A 14,993-nucleotide genomic window follows, 5' to 3' on the forward strand; every position below is an offset into this window, starting at 1 on the left:
ACTACTGGTTGAACGGAGTAAGGAAATGGCTTATTTAAGAAAATATTTGAAATTCTATGCCCCTTTTTAAAAATAAAGTTTTTTTTTACAAAATCTCTGGAAATAAGGAGAGGGCTTATTCATTTCAATTCTATGCCCTTTTGAAAATATAGAATCATAAAGTTAAAAACGAAAAGACACTGAACTACATCAAACGTTTTGTTAAAAGTAAGAAGCGATGCTGAAACTTAAAAGCCTTGTTTAAAATACAAGGAGCGGGTTGCCTTGTTTTTAGAAGGTAATTTCAGTATGTTTTAGAAGGTTTTAATTTTACAGGGGAAAATATGTAAAACCACAGGTTGAACGGAATGAGAAAATGGCTTATTCAAGAAAATGTTTTAAGTTCTTTAAATGTTTTAGTTCTAATGTTTAAGATTTTTTTTTTTTTTACAAAATCACCGGAAATAAGAAAGAAGATCATTCAAGAAAATATTTTTAATTCTATGCCCTTTTTAACAATATGGAAATATAAAATTAAAGACGAAAAGATATTGAATTATATCAAAAGTTTTGCTGAAAGTAAGGAGCGATGTTAAAACTTAAGTCATATGTAAAATGCAAGGAGGGCACTACTCTATTATTAGAAGGTAATTTCTGTATGTTTTAGAGACTTTTAATTTTACAGGGGAGAATATATAAAACAGCTGGTTGCAGGGACTAAGGAAAAGGCTTATTGAAGAAGATGTAGAATAAATTATATGGTTTATACTCCTTCTCGTCAGATTCAAAAGGTTCTCGGACCAAATCGCAAGCGAGTCCAATAATCAATCTAAGGCTCTGGGTTTAATGCAGTACTTTGTTAAATAAGAAAAAAAATTCTTTTGCAACTGGTTAAGGATTGGTAATTATTATTTTCCTTTGTCTTAATAGTAAAATGGGGATTTGTATTTAGGAAATTTTCGAAGTAGCTGAAGCCCTTTGAAAATGATGTCACAGCTAAATTGACGTCTTTTTTTGAGGAGCTTCTAATCTTTCAAAAACTCTCTGCAAATTTATTTTAACAATATAATTTTACTATTAGTATTAAGGAAAATAATAATGATAATTCCTGAATCAGGCATAAATTTTTTCATACTGCCCAATTCTAAAACATCTTTTCTATGATTTTATTATAGGTTAATATAAGCTGTTTTGAGTTCCTTAGACCTTTAAGGGCTCAAAATGTAATTTTCCCCCAGAAGTGATTATTGAAATATTATACAGAATGAGAAATGCATCAAGTGAGTTCACCTTCGACCAAGCTAAATTATGTTGAACTCTTTAAATTTACCGTTGGGATACCACTGTAACTTAAGGGATCATTCCGTTCCTCACCCCTAGAGTGAAAGTATAAAGGGGTTCATGCAAAAGATATCATTTAAGTGTAACATAAACCATTTTCAAATTGTATCTTCGTAAGCCTACGTAGCGCAGAGGATAGCGCGTATGACTTCTAATCGTAAGGTCGCGGGTTCGATTCCCGTCGTAGGTAGACTTTTATGCATTGTTCAATTTAATGTCAAATCATAGCTCTATTACTATCTACGACTAGGATCAACCTAAATGTCAGTGGAGGAAAAATGGGGTTATTATAGCGATTTCAATGCCAAAAAAGGAATGTTCTCCGTTTCTCAAGGCGATGATAGACTTTCATATTTGTTCAAACCAAGACCAAGGCTGTTCCAGCCATGTAGTTTTTGTTTCTAGACAATTTATTTTAGAGGTTTTCAAGACAAAAAGAAATAAGAATACTTACATAAAAGCTTGCCGAAGCCAGGGATCAAACCTGAAACCACCTGTCATCAAGAATAGGTCCTTACCATCAGATAGAGTATTTAACTTCGAATCTTAAGGTCGTGGGCTCGAATTCCGTCAAGGGTAAATTTTATGCATTGGTCAATTTAATATCAAAACAAACTTCTATTATTAAACACTTGTAACAACTCACCGGAGCACCAAGCTGCCTAACGCAAACATATCTGTGAACGCTCCTCCTCTATCCCAATCTCTCAACAACAAAGCTCTCTTCACACCCTCCTGGGTAGTTCCATTTACCTTAAATCTGTCCTTATTACATCCTCCCATCCCAACCAAGAAGAACTTGCTTTTCATTTAGCCTCTAAACATTTGGCCAAAAAGAATAATCTGTTGCCACCTGCCAGTCATCATCTGCCGAACGCTCCCTGGCTATGTCTCTCACCATGTCTCTCATTGTAGCCCTAGGAAAGGGAACTGAACCACACTTTCCCTAAGGCCTATTGTTTGAAATACAGTCAGTCAGTCGAGTACCCGAAACGATCCGTAGACAGTTTCTCTGGAAATCATCTAGTACGTCTTCCTTTAGTTTTTGGAGCACCCATGTTTCAGAACCATATTTGACCATCGTCATTACTGTGGTTTCTAATATTCTAACTTTGTTTCGCAGACTTATCTTACTATTCTTTCAAACTTCTTCAACGGTGAAAAAAACACCTAGAGCCTTGGCTATTCTACTTTCAGCATCTTCATGACACCCATCGTCTTTACTAATAATGTTACTATGGGAAATGTTCGTGTTTTACTAGCTTGCAGCTACCCCTGCAACTTCGATGAGACATATTTTCGCCAAGTTACGTACACACAGGAAAAAGTCTATGGTTTTTTTTTTCAGTTGGAATAGTAAGATTAACCAGAGTCAATCATACTTTGACTCAGTCGAATATGGCCCTATATCCTATTGAAGTAACTTTAAACCGATACTTGAGCTATATCATGATATCAAAAAATAAGTCTATTGCTTTATGATGCATATGATGAAGTGTCTTAATACTTCAATTACTATTGGTAAGACTTAGTTCTTTACAGCAAAAAATGCTACAACCATGATTATATATTATTACATAATGCCCATTTATAATGAAATATCGATCATTTTTGTAAAGCATGATTATTTTAGACTAGAGTTCATTCTTCGCTATAAAATTCTTTAATTGGAGTTTTATTTTATATATATCTTCAAAATTTTTAAATGAAGTTATTTTCCTTCTTTTTCATGCCATTTTTTTCAACATTCCTTTTTGAATTTTGTTTTTCCAATTTCAGTCAAATATGGCATCATACCTCAGAAAATTAACTTTTCAAAAGAAGCTTGTGTTAGATTATATGGTCAAAACATATATTTGTTGCATCACCATGTTTGTGATGACTCATTTGATATTTCAGTTACAATGGGCTAAAGTTTGCTCTTTACAATAAAGTTCGAAAATTTAGAGTTCGTTCTTTACTATATCTTATGTGACTCTTTTTTCATTATTATGACCCATAGCCGATGTTTTATTTTAAGGGCTACTTTCTTACCTCTATTACGACAATTTTTGGAAAAATACTCTAAGAAATCACATTCTACTAGATTATTAGCATTCTGTACTGGAATATAGACACCCACAGGTCCGACACCTACAATTCCTTTTTTAGACAAGGCAACTTCTACCCCTTCCCTCTTCCTTTCTTTTGTTTGTGCGCCACTCCACCTCCCTTCCCAGTCAACAAAGCTGTACGTTTTTCCGTTTTGGCATTAATATTCGACGCTTCTCATATTCTTGTAATCAATCAAAGGCAGCGCAACAGCACTGCCTAAGTAAAGAGCGATGTGACCACAAAATGTTATTTATTTATTTTTGATTTTTTTTTTTAGACTAGCGCAATTCGTATAGATAGAGTTGTCGTAGAAACTTCGAAAGAGGGTTCATTCGATTGTAAATTGAAAGTGCTAGTGCCCTTTTCAATGGTCGAATGTAATTTGGGTACAGCCATTCTCCCTCGCGGCCATCATTAACGAAAACACATTCATTGAAAATTTTGAGACACCCATTTTGTTCAGCGTAGTTGAAAGGTCAGTAAATTATGTCTCTGAGGATCCACTCCCAAGAGCCCTTTGAGCAAGGGTTGAAGCTATGACATGGGCGCATGTATGGTTCTTGTAGAGAGAATCGTTGCATAAACTTTGGAGGGGGCTCATTGGACTGGTAATTAGAAGTTCTAGTGCACGTTTTAATAAAATTACATCAAAACCTCAACAATTTGAAAAAGATCTTAGAAGCTTCAATTATTGTTTTTCCTTTATCTGCTTCCAACTGTCACAATACATTGTTGGATATTAATCTCGGATGTTAGCCACAATGTCAAAGCTCTCACCAAGTAAGTCATTATTGTATTTTTCATCTGCAGTAACTCCAATATTACTATCGCTATAGATGAAGGTTTGACTGTCATAGTCGAGTCTTCTTACCTCTCATTCTAAATAGCCCCTTAGTTCTTTGCAGGAACCCTCGACTTTTAGTCAAGACAGGTAAATGTGGATTTAGTGCACTTAGAGGCTGCAAAAAGCTATTGCATCTGTTGTTAGGGCTACAGTGCAAAGAATACCCATTCTTTCTTGTGTCCCTATAATTGATTTCACAATAATAAAAACTGTCAAGGTAGAAATTAACGATTTGGTCAGTTGTAAAATCTAATGTTATAATATTGTCAAGGATTAAAAAATTGAAATGTTAAAATACCCGTCGGATAAAGCATGCAGATGACATTGCTAGGTCAGTGGCCCCTCATTTTTATGTAAAATTTTTACCCAAATCGTTATAAGTGAGTTCAGTTATAGCCTAGTATGGGTTGCACTAAGCTTAATGAATCTTACATATTTTTAATCAGCGTAATAAGTCAATTCTTTTCATACAGTTATTGACATTAATATTTCGTTTTTTAGAGTTTTGGTTACTATTGAGCCGTGTCGCTCCTTACTTACAGCTCCTTACCATGAACTGTTTGAGAAACAAAGGCAAATGTAATTTTAATAGCTATGGTTCTAACATTTTTATAAGAGAAACTTAGGGTGTAGACGGGGCTCTAATTTGAAGAATTTCACCTTCTTTTGGTGTGAATTATCTCAAAATTCGGTACATGTTTTTTACTGTACAATTAACGAAACGAACAAAAATGAAGAACCTCTTACCCTGTATCTGTAGCATAGCTGGGTTAAATGTAAACTCTCTCTTGTGTACCATTCTTCCAACTTGATTCCTAACCTTGTATTTAGAATCTTCTGTATTGATAAATTGTTCAAACAATTTGAAAGTCATTTCCATAACATTCAATGTATTCAAATTTTGTATTTTCTTTTCAATTATTTAATAAAATTTTAAAAGATGTTAAATGGATGATGGTACCTTGCTGACAAGTGATTTTAACTTTTATAATCTTCGGCTTCGCCATGGTTGCTACAAAATATAAATTCCTTTTATAGGTTCGATAAAATGGCAAAAAGAATTATAACTACAATTACTAAGCAACTAAGTATAATACCGTATGGCCTGGCAAAGTTTTTCCTTGAACTTAGAAATATCATACCGTCAAACATAACCCCTACTGGAGGAAGTGTTTGCTTGCACTTTGGCATATGCTCTGTTTACCATCAAATGCTGAATAAAGAATCTATAGGGGACAGAAAAGACGCAGAGCTTGTCTATAACATCTTAATCGCTATTGCTGAACGACTTTGTACTTGTGCTGACTCAGTTTACGCTGAAAGTGGAAAGAATTTAGACGATGCACTGAGAGAGAGGTAAGGATTTTTTTGTATTTCTTTTTTTTTGTAAATGCTTTCATTGAAGAGACAGAAAGATACACAGCAGAAAGGGGGCTTTAGCCTGGCTCTAAGGACTATGAGGTTACGATTATATTTTTCCCTTTCTCTCGTATTTTTCTTGTTACAGTTTCAGTTCTGTCCACATTTTCAAAAGTCACATTCCCCCTACAAAAAAAAAAAAAAAAACACGTAAGTGTACGAGTCTGGATTGATATATTGCTGACAGTACTAACTTTTATTGTAGGGATATGAAGAGTGTACCATTGCTGCTAGTGTTACTTTAAGATTTTGGTAGAATTTTTGTTCCAGAAGTCACCATACGGGTGAACAACCCTCTTCTCATCATTTTTTTCGAAACTTATTACCAATCTTCGATAAAGATAGAAGATTTTTTTAGGGGGGAGGGCAAAGTTCTATCCTTAAATGTGAAAAATCAAAGATAAATATATTCAATTTCTGTTAAAGAGCTGTGCGAAAACCTTTACCAAAGTTCAGACTCCCACACTCTCCTCCTCCCAAATAATTGAATAAAATCTGAATTAGAATGCTCCATGAAATCTAAAAGAAGTTTAAATCTTTCCAAAAAATTAATTTGTGTTCATCTAAACTGCCTGGAGTTTTTCTTAGTTCTCGCCGAGCAGGAACAGGATCTATCAATCAGCATTAGTAGGAAAATCTTTTAAAAATTTATATTTATTATTATTTATATTTATTATGTAAGTATTATGTAATGTATGTAAGTATTAAGAATAAATCCATCAAAATCTATAGAATAGGAACGAAATTGCTAAGACGATCGACTCTCTCTTTTATATGTAAATTGATATGTTTATTTAACTTTAAAAACATTTACATACAATGATTTATCCAAAACCAAACGGTTGACCTGAGATGAATCAGGTAAAAACAAACTCATACACATAACATCTTTTAAATTCACTATAATAAGGAAGAAAGAAAAAAAAGAGAAGGGAAAAGAAAAAAAATAGTACAGGAGCAGCAATACATAACACATCCATGCTGTGGGGTCACAGTCACAAACCAACAAACAATTACATCTTAATTTAAATCAAATCAAATTTTCTAAACAAAACAGAAAAAAGCTAGGATTCACTCTGGCAGCTGGTTCCCATTGTACCTATACATAAATCTATATATATAAAAATAAGTTGTATGTCTGTTATGTCTGTTACACTATGTCTGTTACGCCAGATTATATCTTCTATATATATAAAAATAAGTTGTATGTATTTTCGTGTTGAGGGTTTGCATATGACGTCTGAAAAATAAAGAAGAAAAAGAAAACTGAAACTAAAAATGTAAAAAACTGGGAATTGCATAAATGTTTCAAAATATTTTGACAATAGATTAAAGTAATCGGAAAACCTTAAAACAGATACTGAAAATTTTGAGGTTTATTATAAATTGTTGAGCTTTAGCATGCTTGGCACGTGAAGATTTTTCCAACTGTCAATGTTAGAATGAACATTGACAAATTGAAAAACATTGAAAAAGATAGAATGTTACCAAAAAGCAAAACCAGGCTTGCAATTCAAAGAGAAAGGCCCAGATTAGGAATGTACAATTTATGTCAATGAAGGCGTGTCGAGGAGCTACCAGAGCAACGTGAAACCAGACTTGCTACTGAAAGAGAAAGTAAAAAAAGAAGGCATGTCGAGGAATCACAAGAGCAACGTGAAAACAGGCTTGCGGCTTCAAGAGATAATGCCAGATAAGGAATTTGCAATTTACGTCAACGAAGGCGTGTCGAGGAACTACCAGAGCAACGCGAAACCAGACTTGCTGCTGAAATAGAAAGTAAAAAAAGAAGGCGTGTCGAGGAATCACAAGAGCAACCTGAAAACAGGCTTGCAGCTTCAAGAGATAATGCCAAAAGAAAGCGTCCCGAGGAATCAAAAGAGCAACGTGAAAATTATCGCATGGCATTCAGGTATAACCGAGTCGATGATTATAGTAGATTTGTTCAAATTGGGACTATGTCTAAAATTTGTCCCTACTGCAAGGCCTTGAAATTTAATGGTGAAACAATGGGAATGTGTTGCGCCTCAGGAAAAGTTAAACTTCCTCAACTGGCTGCACCCCCAGAGCCATTGAAGGCTTTGCTTACTGGAACTACGTCATAATCTAAACGTTTTTTTTTATCAAACATCAGAAAACATAACTCTTGTTTCCAAATGACGTCGTTTGGTGCCCAAATTGAAAATCAAGATCAATTTATGCCTACTTTCAAAGTAAAAGGGCAAATTTATCATAGAGCAGGGTTCCTTCTACCATTCTCAGGTGAGAATCATAAATTTTTACAACTGTACTTCATCAGTGACAGCAATTCTGAATTGAATGCACGTTGCGAAATGTTTCCCGACGTTGAAAGGACTATAGTTTCCGAATTGCAACTTTTTTTCCACGAAAATAATGATTTAGTGCATCTGTTCAAAACAGCTATCGATTTGATGCCTACTGATACGCATAAAATTGTTATTTCCGGTGACAAAACGCCTACTGGCGAACATGTGGGTAGATACAATGCTCCAACTATCGACTAAGTGGCAATCGTTATGGTGGGTGATCATTTTTACCTCGATATATTATTTTTCATAAGCGAAACGCTCAGTTGGTAAGAATTGCTGAAACTCATCGATGCTACGATGCCTTACAATATCCTATCATTTTATGGGATGAAGGCGACGGCTATCACTTTAATAATAAATTAATAGATCCATCCACTAATAAACAAACGGATAAGAAATGCAGCATAATGAATTATTATTCCCACTATATACTAATGATCGTCACAATGAAGATAATTATATTTTAAAATGCCGTCAATTGTTTCACCAATACATCGTTGACATGTATGCAAAGATTGAATCAGAACGTTTGCTATTTATCCGTCTGAATCAGACCAAGCTCCGCTCTGAACATTACATTCATTTGCGAGATGCAGTTGTAAATGACAGTAATACCACTAACGTTGGAAGATTAACGATTTTACCTTCGTCATATGCTGGCAGTCCCCGTCATATGCATGAATATGCTCAAGTTGCTATTGCGTATGTTCGTCTCTATGGTCGTCCAGATTTATTTATTACATTTATATGTAATCAATTTTGGGACGAGATACAGCAGCTTTTACTTCAAGGACAATCGGTGGTTCATAGACATAACATTACGGCCCGTGTCTTTCAGCAAAAGTTCAAATCACTGATAAATTACATAGTAAAACTTAAAGTGTTTGGGTCAGTGCGATGCTGGATGTACTCAGTGGAATGGCAAAAACGAGGATTGCCACACGCACATATACTAATCCGGCTACATGATAAAATTACTTCTAATGAAATTGATGATGTGATTTCCGCTGAAATACCTGATGAAAATATCGATAAGGGCTTATATGGTATTGTGGTAAAAAATATTATACATGGACCTTGCGGTGCACTGAACGAAAAACCACCATGCATAGCCAAAGGAAGGTGCACAAAGCAATATCCTCGACTTTTAGTACCCAACACAATTACTGGCAATGATGGTTACCCACATTATAGAAGAAGATCTACTGAAGATGGTGGTTAGAAAGCAATAATAAAGAAGCGTAACGGTACCACCATCGAAGTAGATAACCAGTGGGTTGTTCCATATTCCCCTTTATTATCAGTGACATGGCAGTTTTTGGCTTGCAGTCCGAAATCAGTGATATCGATGAAATCGTACAATATCGGGCTGAAAGATACATAAGCAGTAATGAAACTGTTTGGTAAATTCTTTCATTTCCGATACATGAACGAAGTCAACATGAATGCCTCTTTCTACGCCTGCTTTTGGTGAATGTACTCCGTCCGACGTCCTTTGAGTATTTGAGAACTGTAAACTGTACTATACATGACACTTATCGTAGTGCATGCCAGGCTCTGAATTTATTGGAGAATGACCAACACTGGGATAACTGCATCAATGACGCATGCGAAACGTCAACTCCAAGTCAAATTCGTGCATTGTTTGGAATCATACTAACAACCTGCTCTCCTTCAGCTCCTACAGAGTTATGGGAGAGATTTAAATCGAAAATGTCCGAAAATATACTCCATCAAAAACGGTTAGAGACGTCAGATATGACTTTTGATTTTACATCAAAAATTTATAAATACACTTTAGTTATTATTGAAGATTTATGCTTATGTATGGCAAGCAAACCTCGTCAGGATTTGGGAATGCCTTCACCTAATCGTACCGCTGCTGTTTCGACGTGTGTAGAATTGAATCGTGAACAAAGTTACAACACGAGTGGTCGGTTGTCGTATGTACAAAATGATATTTCTAAGTTAACGTCTGAGCAAAAAGACATTTATGATACGATAATGCATTGTGTCGATAACAACGTTGGAGAAATCTTCTTTTTGGATGCACCAGGTGGTACTGGTAAGACATTTGTTATAAAACTGATTCTGGCATTAATTCGATCAAAAGATGATATAGCGTTGGCAATTCCGTCGTCCGGAATAGCCGCAACGTTGCTGCCTGGTGGAAGAACTGCTCATTCCGCTTTGAAATTGCCTCTGAATTTGCATTCTACAGAAACTCCCAGGTGCAATATTTCCAAATCATCTGGGATGGGTAAAGTATTGCAGCAATGCAAACTTATTATTTGGGACGAGTGCACAATGGCACACAAAAAATTGCTCGAGACTCTGGTGCAATCATTGCGAGATTTGAGAGGAAATTCGAAATCCTTTGGCAGCACATTAATATTGCTTGTGGGAGATTTCGGGCAAACATTACCTATAATACCTAGATCAAACCCTGCAGACGAAATAAATGCTTGCCTGAAAATTCTAATTTATGGGCATACGTAAAGACATTAAAATTAACTACAAATATGCGTGTCCGATTGCAAAACGATGACTCTGGTCAAACGTTTTCAGATCAATTCCTGGCAATTGGAAACGGAAAGTTCCCAGTAGACTCAATTTCAGGACGTATACAACTGCCTGCTGAATTCTATAATTTAGTGATGTCCAAAAATGAATTGGTTGAAAAAGTATTTCCGAATATTCTAACCAATTATAAAAATTATAAATGGCTAAGTGAACGAGCGATTCTGGTAGCCAAAAATATAGACGTCCACGAAATCAACAATATTGTTTTGACCAAGATTCGAGACCAGGCTGTCCTTTACAAGTCAGTCGACACAGTTCTGGAACCAAATGAAGCGGTTAATTATCCATCTGAATTTTTAAATTCCCTGGATCTCCCAGGGTCTCCACCACACGTGCTAGAACTAAAAATAGGCGTACCAATAATATTGTTACGAAATATCAACCCACCAAAGCTTTGCAATGGCACGCGACTTGCCGTAAAAAGAAAAAACAATGGAAAACGTAATAGAGGCAACAATCTTGACAGGTCGTTTTGAGGGTGAGGCTGATCTTATTCTTCGCATTCCCAGGATTCCAACGGATCTACCTTTTCAATTTAAAAGATTGCTATTCCCAATTCGATTAGCATTTGCAATCACCATCAACAAAGCTCAAGGTCAATGATTAGAAAAATGCGGTAAAGATCTTAATACAGATTGTTTTTCCCATGGACACTTGTACGTTGCATGTTCGAGATTCGGTAAACCTGACAATTTATTCATATGCACCGACAATGGGACAGCGAAGAATGTTGTATATTCGCAAGTTTTACGTAGTTAATTTGTATTTTATATGTATATCTATCTGTCTATCTATCTATATAAAAATGAGTTGTGTGTATGTATGTTTTTTTGTTTGTAAAAAGAGCGTTTGCATATGACGACAAGAGAGGTTGAAGAACCAAGAAATACAGATATGGTGGGCAAGTCTGGATCGTTCAGGGTCGTTAAAATTGTATAGACAGATAAAGGGTAGTTTGGGGGAGGAGGTATTTTGGAAGGCTGGGTTAAGTAGAGAGGATTTGAAGGCTTATTTGGATTGGAGGGGAAATGGATTTTTGATTGGGGAGAAAAGAAAGTATCAAGGGAGAAGAGGGGAGAAGGTAAAATCTATTGCTTGTCCTATGTGTGGATCTCAGGATGAAAGTTTAATACATTTTTTGTGTGAATGTGTCGAATTGAATGATTGGAGGCGAGAGATGTATGATAAAGAAAAAATGAATGAGATATGGATGGTAGATAGAATGAAAGAGAGAAATTCCCTGAGTATTAAAAGGATAGCAAGATTTGTAAGGATTGCAGCGGCACATCGGGAGTGTTTTCTTTAAATAGTATTAATTTAATTTAGTTAATTTGTTGTTTGTTTTTTGTTATGCAATTTTCCTATGGCCCACGGGCTTTTTCTGGAATAAATTATTATTATTATTATTATTATGCACAGACAATGGGACAGCCAAGAATGTTGTATATTCGCAAGTTTTACGCAGTTAAAAACATATATATATCTATCTATATTCACAAGTGGGACACAGGGACACAACTACAATGGCGCGTAACGACTTACGCGCGCGGGGGGGGGCTTGGGTGTTGGCGCGAAGCGCCACCCCAATATCTAGTAATAATATATAAAAACGATGAAGACCCGGCGCCGGCAATATCCCGAGATCCCTAAGAACTTCTCAAACCGATTCTCTTTCTAATTTTTCAGATAATACTCTAATAATTGTTTTGGATAATTCACACAGGATTAACAATTGAAGAAAATTTACCCAAGAATATAGAAGAATAATACAAAATATAGGGATGGATCAATGAAAAATAGAGAAGCCTAAGAAAATAGTTAGAAATATACATTTAAGTTTACGAATCATGCCCAAATCACGCGATAAAATCCGGGATAAAGTTTCAATATGGGATAGGAAACTGCGAGTCTCATTTATAATAATGCCAAGATACTTTACTAACTTTTCACAAGCAATCATACCATCTTCATATGTTATATCCATGAATAATAGTTCAATGTCCTTGAAAACATGAGAAAACTACTCTTAGTAGGGTCCACATTTAGCGATTCTCTTACACTCTCTAGAAGCAACCTCTCTGACTTTGTGATCACCACTAACGAAGTATCATCAGCAAACATAGGCACTGTAGCCGCACTATCCTTTTTGACCATCTCACTCGTTTTTGTTTCCAGTTTACTTACAGACTCTGGAAAATCATTCACAAAAATCAAAAATAATAAGGGCCCAAGTACCGAATCCTGTGGAACTCCACTCTCAAAACAATTTTCATCAGAACCTGTTTAATCAATTTGAGCATACTCTTTTCAACAAGACAAAAAAGAACGTAAGAACGAAAGAGCCGGATCCCTAATCCCTTAAGTTTCACACTTCAGTAACAGAATGCCATGACTGACCGTATCAAAAGCCCTTACAATATCTGAAAATGCAGTTGACAATTTATGCCCATTATCTAACGCCATATTAATAATGCCAGCCATATATATATTTACTTCCTCAGTAGTGCGATCTTGACGAAATCCAAATTGTTTAGGAGTAAATATTTTCTGGTCTTCCAGTTACTGATAAATTTTGACCGAAAAGCATTTTTCTATTATCCTAGACATAATGGGTGGAATCAAAATTGGTCTATAATTTTCAACATCACCATTATTTTCTCCTTTATGTATTGGTGTAACTTTCGCTGATTTAAAACAACTCGGAAACTCTCCCTATCTTAGACACTGATTAATAAATGAAACAAAAGTTGGAACAATCACTTCCCAAAATGTTTTTATTGCTCTAATTGAAACAATATTAGAGGCAGCAGCCAAACCTTTTATGCCATAAATAATTTTTCGAACCTCATATTCCTCAACTGGTAGTACATTTAAAGAGATTTCGACTCCTTAGGAAGGTAATTTTGAAAATTCTGGTCGCCTGGTTTGCTTATAATCGACTCTTTCACACCGCATATGATCGACGTCCAACTGTCAAAAAATGGTTAGCAAATTCTTTGCAAATTTCCTCTGGATCTATAAGACCGGTTCCATCTTTAGGGAATATTTCCTGAGGGATTCCTCCTGAGGATTGTCCTTAAGCACTTCTTATCACATTCCATGTTTTCGATGGACTTCCTGATACTTTTTCAAATTCTATTTTGAAATCTATTTATATATAATAATCTTGTCTAGCCCTTCGCAGGAGTCTTTTTAGGGCGTTACGATAATTCTTATAAATTCTCTTATTTATATCGCAGGGATGACCTGCCTTTTTCTCATATAAATTATACTTTTATTTTATCGATTTCAATAAACTCGGAGTAATCCAAGGCTTCTTTGAGGTTTTTCTTCTAACTTTCATAATATTCTTTGAGCATTTTTTCAGGGATTGCGGAATTATTTGGTAAAAGACTCTAAACTTAGAGTCAATATCTGCAAATACTGAAAACTCTGTATTCCAATTCTAATTGGCTAGCTCATTATTACATTTCAGAAATGCATCTTTATTGAGGACCATCCTCAGCTTAAGACTGCTTATCTTTGCGGACTTTTCGTTATCAACTCTTACCGAGTAGCTTGGAAATACACCAAAATGATCAGAAGTGTCATTTATAAGAGCACAAGGACTACCAGACGTAAAATGCAAAAATATGTTATCCAGACTTTTCGGCGACGATCTCGTAACACGAGTACTAATATTAATAGCAGTGATATAACCAAATGAAACCATCAAGGTTAAAAATTGGCTTCGATGTGGGATAAATTCCAATTGTTCTTCAAGCAATTAATAAAACTCAATAAGAGATCGTGACAGCGGCCTATATACAATTTGAACATAACCAAAACGTCCAATAGCTCTAACTGCAAAATAAAAGACTTAAAAACTATTTTTTATTATATTAAAATATCCTCTTGGAGACTTACCCGGATGTCAGGACGTATATACGCTGCCAGTCCTCCGTATCGGTGAAGTTGACGATTTTTGTGTAAAGGTTATACCTTGAAATATGTAAAAGTTCCGAGTTATGGTCATTTAACCAAGTTCTACTGAGTCCCATTGCCTGAAAATTGGATAAATTGGAAATTTCATTCATAAAATCAAAACTTGAATTTAATCCTTTATATTTCAAATGGAACACATTAAATCTATCCGAAACTTTACTACATGTCATCTGCATTTGGTTTACGAACAAATATTTAGAATCTTCACACTCCGACCTATAATAACCACCAGGCCCACCATTTCTATCAAAAATTTCATTTTACCTACTTACGAAATTTAACTTATTATTTTCCAGCTCCAATACATTAATTTGTCCCGGAGGAGACACCGATCTTTCATCCAACATTAAAGCCAAATAGACAAACTTGAGTGCGACTCCACATAGGACACATTTGCTGCCTAATAACAAGAATAACAC

At 35.3% G+C, this 14,993-nt stretch overlaps 1 protein-coding gene and 1 non-coding gene across 5 annotated transcripts in view; both read left to right on the forward strand.

Moving 5' to 3' along the window:
* LOC136034811 (uncharacterized) overlaps positions 1-14,993 on the forward strand; it is a 116,769-nt gene that overhangs the window by 53,061 nt on the left and 48,715 nt on the right. For all 4 annotated transcript variants that reach the window (XM_065716237.1, XM_065716238.1, XM_065716240.1 and 1 more), the window contains one exon: positions 5,297-5,614. In XM_065716237.1, coding sequence (XP_065572309.1) covers positions 5,297-5,614 — 318 coding nt within the window. The remainder of the gene's footprint in view (positions 1-5,296; positions 5,615-14,993) is intronic.
* Positions 1,438-1,510, forward strand: Trnar-ucu (transfer RNA arginine (anticodon UCU)). The gene has a single exon. It is a non-coding gene; the product is annotated as a tRNA-Arg (tRNA).

Source organism: Artemia franciscana, chromosome 13 (assembly GCF_032884065.1).
Source record: "Artemia franciscana chromosome 13, ASM3288406v1, whole genome shotgun sequence".
Lineage (NCBI taxonomy): Eukaryota > Metazoa > Arthropoda > Branchiopoda > Anostraca > Artemiidae > Artemia > Artemia franciscana.